Source organism: Mobula birostris, chromosome 12, assembly GCF_030028105.1.
Source record: "Mobula birostris isolate sMobBir1 chromosome 12, sMobBir1.hap1, whole genome shotgun sequence".
Lineage (NCBI taxonomy): Eukaryota > Metazoa > Chordata > Chondrichthyes > Myliobatiformes > Myliobatidae > Mobula > Mobula birostris.
The window spans coordinates 51,332,917-51,349,306 of NC_092381.1; the positions used below are offsets into that span (position 1 = coordinate 51,332,917).

General features: G+C 37.9%; 1 protein-coding gene across 5 annotated transcripts in view; it reads right to left on the minus strand.

Annotated features, from left to right (window-relative positions):
- The window catches only part of patj (PATJ crumbs cell polarity complex component), a 317,427-nt gene that overhangs the window by 254,498 nt on the left and 46,539 nt on the right, over positions 1-16,390 (minus strand). For all 5 annotated transcript variants that reach the window (XM_072273781.1, XM_072273782.1, XM_072273784.1 and 2 more), the window contains exons 13-15: positions 7,115-7,191; positions 5,514-5,570; positions 1,368-1,502 (exon numbers count right to left, since the gene is read on the minus strand). In XM_072273781.1, the coding sequence (XP_072129882.1) occupies positions 1,368-1,502; positions 5,514-5,570; positions 7,115-7,191 (269 nt within the window). The remainder of the gene's footprint in view (positions 1-1,367; positions 1,503-5,513; positions 5,571-7,114; positions 7,192-16,390) is intronic.

Sequence of the window (16,390 nt, forward strand, 5' to 3'; positions counted from 1 at the left end):
AGATAACCACTCGTTACAATACTGGAGGGTAGAACAGCATCTCTGAACACACAACATGGCAAACCTTGAAGTGAAAGGGCTACAGCACCAGAAGACCATGAACATACACTAATTGGCCACACTATTAGGTACAGGAGGTTATCTATAGGCAAATAAAAGGCGGATGGAGTTTAGTCTGGCCTAGTGTGAGGTATTGCACTATGGGCAATTCAATGCACACAGCACACAGTTAACAACAGAACTCTTAACAGTGATAATGTGCAGAAGGATCTTGGGTTCCAAGTTCACAGCTCCCTAAAAGTGGCTGTACTAGTCAAGGCATTTCCCAAGCTTGCCTTTATTAGTTGAGCCATCAAGTTCAATAGTCACAAAGTTATGTTGCAGCTTTATAAAACTCTGGTCAGGCCACATTCAGTTCTGGTTGCCGCATTATAAGAGGATGTGGAGGCTTTCAAAGATGCTGCCTGAACGAGAGGCAGAAACTAAAGTTGTTCTTTTTAATGGAGTGGTGGAGGCTGAGGGAAGACCTGAAATAAGATTATGATGGGCACTGATTAAGTCGACATCTGGTATCTGTTTCCCAGTGTCAACAAGTCTAAGGTTAGAAAAGGGTGGCATTTAATATGACAGGAGGATAGTTCAAATGAGATGTGTGAGGCAAGTTGTTGTTGTTATTTTTTTTTTACACAGAGTGATGAGTGCCTGGGAAATGCTGCTGGGGTGACAGAATAGACACATTTAATAAAGAAGGTTAAGAAACTCTTAGATACGTAGATGAAAATGCAGAGAATGGAGTGATATGGACTTGTGTAGGCAGAAGGTACTAGTTTAGTTTGGCTTTCAATTATTAGTTTAACTAGTTCAGCACAACATTATGGCCCTAAGGGACCGTTCCTGAACTGCACTGTTCTATGCTCCAGCATCCTCAAAAACTAAGAAACATGAAATGATAAAATTATTTTACAATGATTACTTAATCCCATTCCCATGTTCTTGTTATATGAACTATTTCAATCAGAAAATAAACTTGTCCAAAAAGGAGGTTTAATTTTAACCAAAATAGTGATGGATTGGCGCCTCCTGTAGTGTGACAGTTAGCGTAACGCTATTACAGCACTAATGACCTGGATTCAATTCCACCACTGTCTGTAAGGAGCTTGCGCGTTCTCCTTCTAACTACGGGGTTTCATCCTAGTGCTCCAGCTTCCTCTCACATTCCAAAGATGTACAGCTTAGAAGGTTAATTGGAAACAGGTGCAATTGGTTGGCTCATGCTCTTTCAGCCAGAATGGCTTGCTACCATGCTACATCTCTAAATAAAAATAAATTTTAAATTGTAATGAATATTGTTTGTAGTAAAGGTATACCTCCAAAATTTCATCTTGTACTTGTAATAATCCAGATTGGCCGATTGGTCCATCAGGCACAATTGATGATATGTAATGATGACCACCAAATGAGTCCAGCTCCACGCCAAGATTCAATGTATGAGCTGGTAACAGCTAAGTTTAAACGGAAAAAAAGGTTGATTGCAAAATTATCTTTGTTCATCCAGTTACTTTAAAACAATCTCTTTTGCACCACCTTCTGCTGATAAACAATATGAACACCTGAAGCCACAGAACAATATATGTTTCAACTTTGATTTAGGGTTGAAATCTCACCAAGCAGATGGAGGCCTTACCATAGAAGCTTATGTTCATAATATAAGTCAAATTACACTACAGTATTGAGGGATGGTTGCAAGGACTTTCAGAGACAATGTTAATTAAAGACCAATTCTGCTAACAAGGTGGAAGTAACAGCCCCCTCATGACATTTTGAAGAATCCAAGTTTATATTAATTCTTCTAATTGTATTTGAATGTATTCTTTTAATTCTATTTGAAATATACGTACCTTATTTGTTTAATCTCCGTTAGCAGACCTTTCTCATTAGCTGCTAAGCACTTTGGAATGAACACCATTATGTAAATCCCCCCCTCTTTTCCCGAGTAGAAATTGCAATTAAAAAAACATATTGTAACTGAATGTAGTCAAACTTTTGGTTTTGAACCACTTACTTAAAATGATTGTAATAATAATACAATTAAATAATGATGTAAACGAAAAAAGATATGTACGGAAACATACTGTTTTCCTAATGGAAAATCATCGTTTGTTTACTCAGATAGTTGTTGTGATCTTAATGGCACTTTAGTCTTCACAACAATCAGTTTTGTCAGTTTTCTGCTCAACCATTTGACATCATCAGTTCATTGTTCCAGACTAGCACAATAATCCTAATTGCAATTTTTTCAATAAAATATTCTATGTAGAATAACTATTTCATTACAGCCACAGAAGGATCCATTCACTCATTCTGTCTGTACCCCTCTCTGAGAGCAATCCTTGTCAGTTTTGCTGGCAGACTGAAAGGCTCTGCAATTCAGCAAAGAAGAAATACTTTACTTTCAATTTTTCTCTGATTTTTATAGATAATTCGTGCTCACGATAACTTGGGAAGCAATAATCTGCTTTTCCTTTCACTACCCCTTGGTGTCAAGAATGGCTTTCATATGGGTTCTGAGACAAAGTTTGACCCTTCTCTGCCAGATTCCGATGGGTTGACGGAGATGTTACATTTTTTAAGGGGGGAATTTGAAACATTATTGAAGCATTTCTTCTGCCTTCCTGGTAAACTTCTGCCATAATGGAGCTTGAAGAAGAATGTCTGCATCAGGAATGTGGCCCTACCATTGGAGGCTTTATGTTGGGGGTGCTGACCTACAAATGTGACAAATATTCATTGTCCTGGGCCAGGAAGCCTTGTGCTCTTTTTTTGTCAAGCTCTGCTTTATAAATACAACAGCTATGAGCTTCTAAACATCATTGTTTTTGAGTAAGTTAAATTTCCAACCAATATTCTTTGTTTAGCTTCTTATCATAAACAGGAGCAAATCTTCAGTTCTTCGTGTAAATGCCAAGCAGTATAATCATTTTGATGTTATATCTTTTCCTTTTTCTTTTTTTTTAAATCTACCCCCCCCCCCCAACCTTTTGATGTTATAAAGATAGCTTTGCAAACAAGCACTATCTATAGGGAATGGGAAGCTGGCCCACAGCACCTGCGCTTATTGCTCATGAGGAGCAGTATAAGACAATGAATTATTTAATTGAGCTTGTATCAATCTAGACAACACTGGCTAAGTTGTTCAAGGAAGCTTGATATTTATCACATCAAATAGTTGATCCTTTGGTAGTTGGAAGGTTTGTACACTTCAGGGAGGCAGCTTCGCAGCATTAATTGTGGGTGCCTGTGATCTCTGCCTCTAGAAGCTTTTAGACCATTTGCGTTGAAATGTATCCAGGAAAATATCATACGTGTGCGAAGTTGCCCAAGTGGCAGAGAAACAGTGTATTTGTAGAGAGCAGTTCAGGTTTTCTAGGAATGGCCCAGAAATGCCAAGAAGAATGACAGAAATACTGGGTGAACTAGATACATTCCTCTGCCTTCAGCTTCTGTGACTGACGACTGGTTCATCCGCAGCTTGTGGGTATGGCTTATAGAAAATGCAGCTGTGTTTTTGGATTCCTGTTATGTTTTAGAATTTGGAAATGTTTTTTAAAATAGAAATTTTCTGTGAGTTTTAAATGTGCTTTAAGAATGTTATTTGAATCTGAAAATAACTGAACTGTGTTTAAATTACTTTGTTAGCTGGAACTATCGCCTCTTTCATAAGGGGGGGGGGAACCCACCACTCAAATAATGGGTATTGGCAATTAAACTCACCGTGGAGGATAAACAGGGAAGTGAACTAATCTTTGAAGATTGGACAGTTACAGTTACAGTACAACCTCCCTTTAGTGAAGGTACCCATAACTTGGATAGGACTTAAGATCTTCGTTTGAGTTTAGAACTTCACCATTGGCAAACCCAATAACATCACCAGGGAGGATGATGCTTATTCACATACCTACTAGTGCATTTGGAGAATTTTGTGGAAAAACACATTGGTGTTCACCTCAACAGTGTTTCGAAGCACCTGCTATAACTCCAAAAGACACGAGAACAGAGATCATTATTGGATAGTTAAACATGTACCCCGATCTGGATTTGCCATCATGATCTGCTATGTTTAATCATCATAACATTTATCTGTGGGAAACTGAAGATAAAACTGTCAGCATTCACTAAAATGAATCCACACAATTTTTAGTACTGCATATGAAGTGAACATGGAAATCCTGAAGGTGCTTTTAGTAGCTTGCAGCTTGGCGTTAAGTTCCGCTCCAAGCTGGGAATTTGAAGAGGGATCATGTAATTATAGTGATCGTCCCATGACTAACAATGAGACTTCCCTCAAAGTCCTTGTGCAAGGTCAGAAGAGGTGAAGATTTCTATAATGATTTGAATGGCAGGGAATGACTGCAAGGGATTAGGCAAGAAACTATACTTCTTGTAAACAACAATTTTTTCAGCATTCTTGTTTTTTTTCTGTTATAGTGAATGTTTTTAAATATTTTTATCAGTTTAAAATTTTTAAGTTTTAACATTATCTTTGTTTCATTTTTTGCTTGAGTGTTATTGAAACGTTCAGAAACACATCTGGCTGATTCTAAGGATTTGATTCTGCTGATGTCAGATTGTTCATCCGCTTTTAGTGGGCAGGCTTAAACTGGCTACCCAACTAATGAAACCTTTTACCAGAATGGATCCTTCTCACTGGCAAGATTGTTGTACCATGAGCTGTAAAGTGAACAGTTTGTTGAGATTTAAATTAAAATTTATTTTGGAGTTCAGAGTTCTTCACCACTGAAACCTGAAGCAGAGGTTACTGCGGCATTTAAGTAAAAATTACAAAAATAATATTTGAAGCACAGAAAAACTCAGAGAGACAGCGATTGATCAAACACCCTACTTTGGCATAAAAATGACAATAGGATTCAATTTCTTTGGTTGGAGATGGAGAACAAATAAGTATTGTCTTAAAATTAGGAAGAGATTATTTAGGAGTAAAATCATGAAGTGTTTGCTTGGATTAAAAATGGAAAAGTAGACATTGCACTTTCTACCTGCTCCACATCTCTCCCCTCTTTCTATGATCCTCAGGTTTGTGTTGACCAAGGGAATAGATAAGTTGAGACACAGACCAACCTTGGTTCAACTATATAGTTAAACAGGCATAAAGAACTGATTGGCCCAATTCTGTTCATATGTTCTGAATTACAAACAGCAAAGAAAACATTCTAAACCAGATTTTACTCATCCTATTTCATAATTTCAGTAAAAATTGCCAAGGAAAAAAAGGAATAACATCTCAATGACCCCTTCACAAACAATAACACTGGTAACAGTGGAAGCATTGCAGGCACTTAAGAAAATTTTAAAAATAAGTAACAGAAGTGGTGACACAGAGCTAAAACCTTCACTGCTATGCCAAACTAACACACTAGAATAATTAACATTCTGCTGCCAGCCCCAACCTAGAAACAAATGAAGTCCCACTCATTATAATCACTGTATTGTGTTACCTTCAAATATTTCAGCATATCTTCATCATCACAGATCCGAGAATCCACATTAAGCACCTGATTACAAATAAGGAATAAGAGAATTGAAGTGAATGTAACACGTTTCACTCATCTATCTGATGGTTTCTAATGATACAGTTTAACATCCTGATCATAAATTAACAGAGGCAATATAGAAACATAGAAAATTAAGAATCTTTATTTATAAAATGGAGAAAACTTTCTCAACTGTTATGAAATATATTGTTGGGCTCTGTTTGGAGAGAAGGAAGGTACTCCACAATGTTGCAATTATTTGATTTGTTGAGTGAGTTCCTATCCTATGACACTATCTCTCCACGTCAAAGTATTTAGTATGATCTCTGTTCCTCAACAAGAAAATAAAAATCTTGACATCTTCTTGAAAAACACTTTGTTTCTAATATCTTATAATATTCTAATATCCAGAACGAGGGGTCACAGTTTGAGGATAAAGGGGAAGCCTTTTAGGACCGAGATTAGGAAAAACTTCTTCACACAGAGAGTGGTGAATCTGTGGAATTCTCTGCCACAGGAAACAGTTAAGGCCAGTTCATTGGCTATACTTAAGAGGGAGTTAGATATGGCCCTTGTGGCTAAAGGGATCAGGGAGTATGGAGAGAAGGCAGGTACAGGGTTCTGAGTTGGATAATCAGCCATGATCATACTGAATGGCGGTGCAGGCTCGAAGGGCCGAATGGCCTACTCCTGCACCTATTTTCTATTTTGCTATTTTCTATGTTTCTATCTTCTTCTGATTAATGTTTTTTAATCTTCAGAAGGCAGATTAAGAGATGGCAGAAGCAAATGAATGACAATGAACATTGGTACCAGAGTCCACTTGGCAAAATATACTGCAGCAAGAGAGAAGGATGATGAATTGAGGGCAAAGAAAACTCAAATCACCACAGGAAGCAAAGGGTGAGCATAGATATCTCAGAGATATCATCAAAGCAATTAATTTGGTTGTTGCATGATGCAAAGCATTCAGAAAGAATATGTTTAAAGCAACAAATGAAGTAGAAGTTCAAAAAAACATATCACAACTAGATCAAGAAAATCTGCTGACACTGATGGGCTACCTGACAAGCATAAAATGTACTTTTCGATTGGGTAATTTAGAAAGCTACCCTACAAATATTAACAAATGCAATAGAAGTAGCTGCATATGAAATCTTTTCACCTACAATTATTTCCCACTTACAAATTACATTTAAACATCACCATTTCATCCACAAATAAACATAACAGATAAATATGTATCAAGTCCATCATAAATTTCAATGCATCTGTAAAATGTGACAAACTGCATTATTATAATTACATAACCATGCTAAATAGTTCAGAAATACATTTCATTAATCCTATTAAATTTCTAAGGAAGCTATTTGCACTGTCAGGAGTACTCAATGCAAAAAAAAAGAACATTATTTACTTCAGTAATTTCTTTTAATTTGGAGATGAAAACTACATTTTACTCTCTCCATGCAAATAAAATTTAAGTATGGATTGATGAATACCATTCCTTGATTTTTTTTTTATCCTCAGTTTTTATCAGCAAAACTGGAATTAGAAAATCATACCATCACTTCATATTCTGCCCCCAAACGATTTTCCCATTTGCTCTTTAATTCTTCATGTGTTGCAGCAGGTCCTGTACCTAAAATTTTGAAATGTTCCATTAAATTTAGCTTAGAGGATTCAAACAAAATTACTAAATTAGTTAACAGTACACAAATTCATCTAGGCAGAATAAAAGTAATGGCTATCAATGCCATGCTGGAAACACTATTGAAATTGAGATTGAAAACTTTGTAAGTGGTATAATAACAAAAACCTCTCACTCAATACCAATAAGACCAAGGAAATGATTGAGGACCAGGAGAGGGAAACCAGAGGTCCATGAGCCAGTAATCATTGCAGGATTAGAGGTGGAGAGGGTCAGTAACTGTAAATTCTTGGGTGTCACTATCTCAGAGGATCTGTTCTGGACCCATCATATAAATATTATTGCAGAGAAAGCATGACAGCACCTCTACTTCCTCAGGAGTCTGTGGAGATTCAGCATCGAAAACCTCGGCAAACGTCTATAGATGTGTAGTGAAAAGTGTGCTGACTGGCTGTATTACAGCCTGGTATGGGACACTAATGCCTTTGAGCGGAAACTCCTACAAAAGGTAGTAGATTTGGCCCAGTACATCACAGGTAAAACCCTTCAAACCATTGAGCGCATCCACATAAAACATTGTTGTAGAAAAGCAGCATTTATCATCAAAGATCCTCACCACCCAGGTCATGTTCTTTTCTCACTGCTCCCATCAGGTAGAAGGTACAGGTGCCTCAGGACTCACACCACCAGGTTCAAGAACAGTTACTACCCCTCATCCATCAGGCTCTTGAACAAAAGGGGAGAACTACACTCATTTAAAGACCTTGTTATATTGTTGGATGTTATATTGTTATTTTGTGTTATATTTCATGCCCGTTATTTATTGCTATTTATTTATATCTGCATTTGCAGAGTTTATTTACAGTTACTGATGTTTACAACCTGGTTACTGTTCTACAGATTTGCTGAGTATGCCCACAGAGAAAGATTCTCAGAGTTGTACGTGGTGACACACATGTACTCTGATAATAAATTTTACTTTGAACTTTAAACTATGCTTCACTTATCTTCATCTAGTTATGCCTACCTTTAGCACTGTGCATTCTGGGTCTCCACAAAATTATGTATACTCATTGTATTTTAAACAGGCTACCAATATTGATCAATGGACTATTGATAATCTATTGATCCAGAATCAAGCGCACAGAGCTAATGTTTTATTAATTCTAGCATACAGGGTTTATTGTTGTAATGGGCTTAAGAGAATCACTGTACAGAAAGTAAATGCAAGCAAATTTGTTTCCATAAAGATATTTACAGTGAATAAAATATTGAAGATAGAACAGAATGTTTCACGATTCCGTAGAAATTTAGGAAGTGAGTAATCTGACTCATTTTCCCTCTAATAATGTTCAGCATAGATAACTTTCCACTGAAATTTCAAAACAGTAGCTAAAGAAATGTTATTTGGTCCGAAGCCCTGTTACATCAACTATCTCGAACACTTCTAGCAACTTGATGACTGAAAGCCTTATCCACGCCTTTCATACTACTGATAGTTCACTTTTGCAGTCAGCTTCCTGCTGCCACCCATTTTCTGCCCTTTGCAGAAACTCTGATCCCTATGTTTAAAAGCCACATTTGCATCTGATTGAGCAATATCTTACAATTATTATTTTCATCTTTGCTTTTAAGATGAAAAACAAGAGTAATCTTTTCCAGTTGTCCAAGGTAATTCTTGCCAATTCTGGCCATTTTGCTATCTTCATTTAACTGTTCCGCTATTAGCTGCAACTCTCTGAAATCAAAGCTCTTCTTAAATTTGCTTCTCTGATTTCATTGTTTCCTTTTAAAATGCTCGTTGAAATGTACCCACTTTAACCAAACTTTTAGTCACGTGCCCTCATTTTATTCTTAATGAATACTTTGCTTCAGCATTCACCAGTGAAAAGGGCCTTGGCAACTGTGGGGATGACTTACAGCAGACTGAAATGCTTGAGCATTTAAACATTAAGAAAGAGGATGTGCTGGAGCTTTTGAAAAGCATTAAGTTAGGACCAGGACCGGATGAGATATACACCAGGCTACTGAGGGAGGAGATTGCTGAGCCTCTTGCTATGATCTTTGCATCATCAATAGGGATGGCAGAAGTACTGGAGGATTGGAGGGTTGCAAATGCTGTTCCCTTGTTCAAGAAAGGGAGTAGAGATAACTCAGGAAATTATAGATCAGTGACGTCAGTGGTGGGCAAGTTGATACAGAAGATTCTGACAGGCAGGACTTATGAGCATTTGGAGAGACATAACCTGATGAGGGATAGTCAGCATGGCTTTGTCAAGGGCGGTCGTGCCATATGAGCCTGATTAAGTTCTTTGAGCATGTAACAAAACACATTAATGACGGTTGAGCAGTGGATGTAGTGTATATGTACGCAAACAACAGGAAATTCTGCAGATGCTGGAAATTCAAGCAACACACATAAAAGTTGCTGGTGAACGCAGCAACTTTTATGTGTGTAGTGTATATGTATTTCAGGAAGGCATTTGATAAAGTTTCCCATGCAAGGCTCCTTCAGAGAGTAAGGAGGCATGGGATCCAAGAAGTGAATCCAGAATTGGCTTGCCCACAGAGTACAAAGAGTGGTTGTAGACGGGTCATATTCTGCTTGGAGGTCAGTGACCAGTGGTGTGCCTCAAGGATCCGTTCTAGGACCCTGTTCTTCGTGATTTTTATAAATGACCTGGATGAAGAAGTAGAAGGGTGGGTTAGTAGATTTACTGATGACACGAAGGTTGGGAATGTTGTGCATGGTCTGGAGGGTTGTCAGAGGTACACCGGGACATCGATAGGATGCAGAATTGGGCTGAGAAGTGGCAGATGGACTTCAACCCAGGTAAGTGTGAAGTGATTCATTTTGGTAGGTCCAATTTGAAGACAGAATATAATATAAATGGTAAGACTGTTGGCAGTGTGGAGGATCTGAGAGATCTTGGGGTCCATGTCCATAGGACACTCAAAGCTGCTGCACAGGTTGACAATGTTGTTAAGAAGGTATATGGTGTGCTGGCATTCATCAACCGTGATATTGAGTTCCAGAGCCGTGAGGTAATGTTACAGCTATACAAGACCTTAGTTAGACCCCATTTGGAGTATTGTGTTCAGTTCTGGTCACCTTACTACAGGAAGGATGTGGATACTATAGAGAGAGTGCAGAGGAGATTTACAAGGATGCTGGCTGGATTGGAGGGCATACCTTATGAGAATAGGTTGAGTATACTTGGCCTTTTCTCCTTGAAGTGATGGAGGATGAGAGGTGACCTGATAGAGGTGTATAAGATGATTAGGGGCATTGATCGTGTGGATAGCCAGAGGCTTTTTCCCAGGGATGAAATGGCTAACATGAGGGGGCATAGTTTTAAGGTGCTTGGAAATAGGTACCAAAGGGATGTCAGTGCGAAGTTTTCCCACACAGAGTGGTGGGTGTGTGGAATGCACTGCCAGCGGCGGTGGTGGAAGCGGATACAATAGGGTCTTTTAAAAGCCTCTTAGATAGGTACATGGAGCTTAGGAAAATAGAGGGCTATGCACTAGGGAAATTCTAGGCAGTCTGTAGGGTAGGTTACATAGTTGGCATAACATTGCGGGCCGAAGGGCCTCTAATGCGCTGTAAATTTCTATGTTCTATAATAAATTGGACCACAGAGAGACAGTTTCCACTTGTACAAGAGTCAAAAACAAGAATTTACAAATGTGGGAACATAACTTAAAATAAGATAAAAGTCCAGGAAAAGTTTATTTACTGAACAATTTAGAAGAAGGATTATCTATGGAATTTAGTAAAGATTAATCACCTTATTTATATGACGAAATGTGTTCAAGGTTTCAGAATCAAAATCAGAATCAGGTTTACTATGACTGGCATATGTCATGAACTTTGTTGTTTTGTGATAGCAGAACAGTGCAATACATAATAATAATAAACTACAAATTGCAATAAATATACACAAAACGATAAATTAAATAAGTAGTGCAAAAGAGATGGTAAAAATACTGAAGAAGTGCTCATGGGTTCATTTTCCATTCAGAAAGCTGATGGCAGAGGGGAAGAAGCTGCTCCTGAAACAGAGTATGGATCCTCGGGCTCCTATACCTCCTCCCTGATAGTACCCCTGGGTGTTGGGGGTCCTTAATGATGGATGCTGCCTTTTTAAGGCATCGCCTTTTGAAGGTATCCTCAATGCTGGGGAGGCTAGTGCTCATTATGGAGCTGGTGGAGTTTACAATTTCTGCAGCTTTTTCCAATCCTGTGCATACCAGACAGTGATGCAGCCAGTTAGAATGCTCTCTACGGTACAGCTGTAGAAACCTGCGAATATCTTTGGTGACATACCAATTCTCCTCAAACTTCTAATGAAACATAGCCTTTTTTGTAATTGCATGAATAAGTTTGGGTGAGGATAGATCCTCAGAGATGCTGACACCCAGGAACTTGAAACTGCTCACTTTTCCTTCTTCTGATCCCTCGACGAGGACTTGTTTATGTTTCCTCAACTTACCCTTCCTGAAGTCCATAATCAAGCCCTTGGTCTTACTGACATCGAGTACAAGGTTGTTGCTGCGACACCACTCAACTAGCTGATCTGTCTCACCACTGTACGCCTCCTGTGCATTACCTCCTTTTACATTATTAATTCAAATACTTTTATTTTAATTATAAACATATGTTTATATTTTACTTATGTAATATTACAGTCAGTTAGACTGTCATTAAATCAGTGTATTCACCAGTAAGGTTAAGTCTAAGCTAAGGCTTGCAAGAGAAAAGGGTACTACAGCATAAATGAAAATAGGGGGCTTGTTGATATCTTCTCTGATAAGATGTTGACTTCAAATCAAGTCAAGTCACTTTTTATTGTCATTTCGACCATAATTGCTGGTACAGTACACAGTAAAAACGAGAACTTTTTTCATGACCATGGTGTTACATGAAACAATACAAAAACTACAAATTCAAATGAAAGCCATTCATTTGCCTGAAGACAATATCAGAGAGGGACAAAAGGATGGAGACATTGATTAGCAACATATAACATTAAAATAGAAAAAAGGAAATAGAAAAGGCATGTCAAAAGGGCAGTGATATGACGGTCATGGGAGATTTCAATTTTCAGGTAGATTGGGAAAATCAGGTTGGTAATTGTTCTCAAAAGAGTCAGTTTATGGAATGCCTACAAGATGGCTTTTTAGAGCAGTTTCTACTAGGGGATTAGCTATACTGGATTGGGTTTTATGTAATGAACCAGAGGTGATTAGGGAACTTAAGGTAAAAGAACCCTTAGGAGGCAGTGATCACAATATGATTGAGTTCAACTTGAAATTTGATAAGGAGAAAGTAAAGTCTAATGCAACAGTATTTCAGTGGAGTAAATGAAATTACAGTGGTATGAGAGAGGAGTTGGTGAAAGTAAATTGAAAGGAGATGCTGGCTGGGATGACAGCAGAGCAGCAATGGTGTGCGTTTCTGAGGAAAATGAGGAAGCAGGATAGATGTATTCGAAAAAAGAAGAAATATTCAAATGGCAAGAGAGTACGACTGTGGTTGACAAGGGAAGCCAAAGCTAACATAAAAGTAAAAGGGGGCATACAACAAAGTAAAAGTTAGCACGAAGGCAGAAGATTGGGAAGCTTATAAAATCCTACAGAGAATAACTAAAAGAATCATTAGGAGGGAGAAGGTGAAATATAAACGCAAGCTAGCAAACAATATCAAAGTGGATTGCAAAAGCTTTTTCAAGTATATAAATATAAAAGAGAGATGAAAGTGGATATAGGGCCACTAGAAAATGAGGCTAGGGAAATAATAGCAGGGGACAAGGAGATGGCAGATGAATTAAATGAGTATTTTGTATCAATCTTCACTGTGGAAGACACGAGTAGTGTGCCAGATGTTGAAGGGTATGAAGGGAGAGAAGTGAGTACAGATACTATTCAAGGGAGAAGGTGCTTAAAAAGCTAAAAGACAGAAGGGTACTTAAGTCACCCGGACCAGATGAACTGCACCCGAGGGTTCTGAAAGAGGTAGCAGTAGAGTCTATGGAGGCATTAGTAAATATCTTTCAAAAATCACTGGACTCTGGCATGGTGCCAGAGGACTGGAAATTTGCAAATGTCACTCCATATTTCAAAAACTGACATTGGAAATGGTTCAGAGGAGGTTCACAAGGATGATTCTGGGAATGAAAGGGTTATCATACTAGGAACATTGGTGGCTCTGGGTCTGTACTCACTGGAGTTTAGAAGGATGACGAGGGTGGATGTCATTGAAACTTTTAAATGTGGAAAGGCCTAAACAGAGTAGATGTGGAAAGGATGTTTCCCATGGTAGGGGAGTCTAGGACAAGAGGGCACAGCCTCAGGATAGAGTGGCATCCATTTAAAACTGAGATGCTGAGAATTCTTTTCAGCCTGACAGCGGTGAATTTCTGGAGTGCATTGCCGCAGGTAGCTGTGGAGGTCAGATCGTTGTATGTATTTAAGACAGAGCTTGACAGGTTCTTGATTGGACATGGCATCAAAGGTTACAGGGAGAAGCCCAAGAAGTGGGGCTGAGGATGGGAGGAAAAAAAGATCAGACATGATTTAATGGCAGAGCAGACTCCATGGCCCAAATGACCTAATTCTGTTCCTATGTCTTATGGTCTAAAATACCTCTGAAAATTACCATAATTTAAAATCCCCATGTTAATACATCCCAGTGAACCTGTCGTTGCAAGCTGCGACCATGTGATGGTGCTGTAGCTGCACTGTAATGTTCATCTCTACAGCCTCTAAAATACTATATGACCATATGAAATTGTATAGTTTATGTATTAATATTGTAGATTTAATCTTTAAGAGATAATTTGAAGTCAAGTTCTTTTGAAAAATACACTAGAATTTTATTTGCCTCTACAGAAGGCTTAACACCAACTTTGTTTGCTACTTTCAGTGAAAGGTCAGCCCAAGTCCTGTGATATTTGTTTAATTTTTACTTATCTTTATTAACTACCATCCACCAGTTTTTAGCTCATCTCTGTATAGATATATTTAAACAGAAGAGCTTAATAATGATGGGTAAAATTTAACAAAAATTGATCTCCTATACTTCAGTCTTGTCATGAGATATTTTGGGACACTGGGAAGTTTTATAGTAGTAATTTAAATGCTCTTATCTATTAAAAACGTACTTTAATAACAGATGTCTGTCAAACGATCCAGCAAAAATGCAACAGTCCAAACTCCAATGATCCATCTTAAAACTTCTATTGCCATAACAATCTGATGTACAATCTGTGTATGCATTTAGCTGCTTTTTAAAGTTTCAGAAGTTTATCAAAACCGTTCCAAAAATGTAAATAAACTACATTTACTAGATAGTAACACTATATCACCAAGTCATCTGTGAAGACAATCTTCTGCTTTGTAAACTTACAGCAAACATAACTGAAAAAAAAGATTGATATCCCAATCAAGAATCAAAATGAGGATTCATAAAATTTTAAATATAAATATGTGTTTGTTCCTCAAGTGCAAGTCTCTGTAATTTTTTGAAAATCCTAAGATTATCAGTTTGGCTATTCCTGTGATTAACGAAAAAAGTATGGACAAATCACGACGTGAACCATCAAAAACCCCTGATATGTTACCAACTATGATTTTCAAATTTTGGAATTTGACAATGAAAATATTACAATGGAAAATGTAATATTAACAAAAAAAAATCAGTTTTTGTTTTGGGGTCTTGCACATAAAACCGTCATGAAAGTTGTCAACTGATGCCTTCAAAGAGTACAGCAACACTATCCAGTCAGGTCTGGCTGAAACTCTAATTCCTCACTCAGTAATTACTGATAATAAGTCAGCCAGGGTTGACAATAAATATATAATTTCTTGAAAGTGTATCAATTTCACCAAATAAATTTCCAATTTAGGCTTTTCAAAACTCTCTGTCTCAACCCTCCACATCCGAGTAATTATAGACGAGTGATTACTCTATATGCATATTTCATTTTTGGGTCCATTTTATAAAATTCCTGCTTACAAGTACAATTATTTTTTCCTCCCCCTAGGTGACTTGCTAACAACCTAGTTCTGTAGGTTCTGAGCTGGTTGATAATGCCAATATGAGATCTGCAGATTTTGCCAAACTGAGCCAGGACATAGCTACTGAGTAGTCCACTATCCAGGCCATACTCTCTTCTCAGTGTTTCCATCAGGAATAATGTAAATGAGCCTCAGGACCCACACCACCAGTTCAGGAGCAGCTATTATCCATCAACCATCAGGATCTTGAACCAGAGGAGGATAACATCACTCATCCCATCACTGAACTGTTCTCATCACCTACAGACTCACTCAAGGCATCTTCATATCATGTTCTCAATATTACTTGCTTGCTTGTTTATTTTCTTCCTTTTAGTATTTGCACAACTTTCTTGTCTTTTGAACATTGGTTGTTTGCCCGTCCTACTGGGTGTGGCCTTTCAATGATTCTATAGTATTACTACTAGTTATTGTGTATGCCCTCAAGAAAATTAATCTCAGGGTTGTATATAGTTACATATAGGTACTTTGATAATAAACTGATCTTTGAAGTTTGAGCTCTTTCTGTTGTCCAGGCTGGATTTCTGCAAATGCTCGGTGAAGGAATTGAAGGTTCTCAATGCTACCGTAAATGCTTTTTCTTCATTATGAGTAGTCATGAGGCAGAAATTCCCATGAGATTGATAGCACTATTACGTTTCTTAATGTTTCAGAGTTTTCTAGTGCTTCTGTATCTATTTCTAATAACAAAACCACCTGCGTGAAGTTTATGTATAATCTGTATGCACTATTCCCACAAAGCTGTACACGTGTACATGCAGTAAAATGCTCCCGTGCACATTGCCTTTGTTCTTGTGCAGTTGGAATTTTCTTTTATATGATGTTAATATAAAGCTTTCAGGCCATGTAAAAATGTCCTATTCAGAGCAATGGCTGGACCGCTTTGCTATAGAAAAAAAAGAGGGAATGTTGTCTGCATGACTAATTAAATTAGGTCTGTAGCGATGGTTTTAAGGAGTTAGGGGTCAGGTTAAGTTTTAAGTAAGAGATGAGAGAGAGTTAGATATCAGGGGTAGTAAATGAAGAGTCAGCAGCAGGAGCTGATGTTTGGAGTCCATGTGGAGTGCTCCACAGTCGAAGGCCAGCAAACCCAGACATCAGGTTGGCA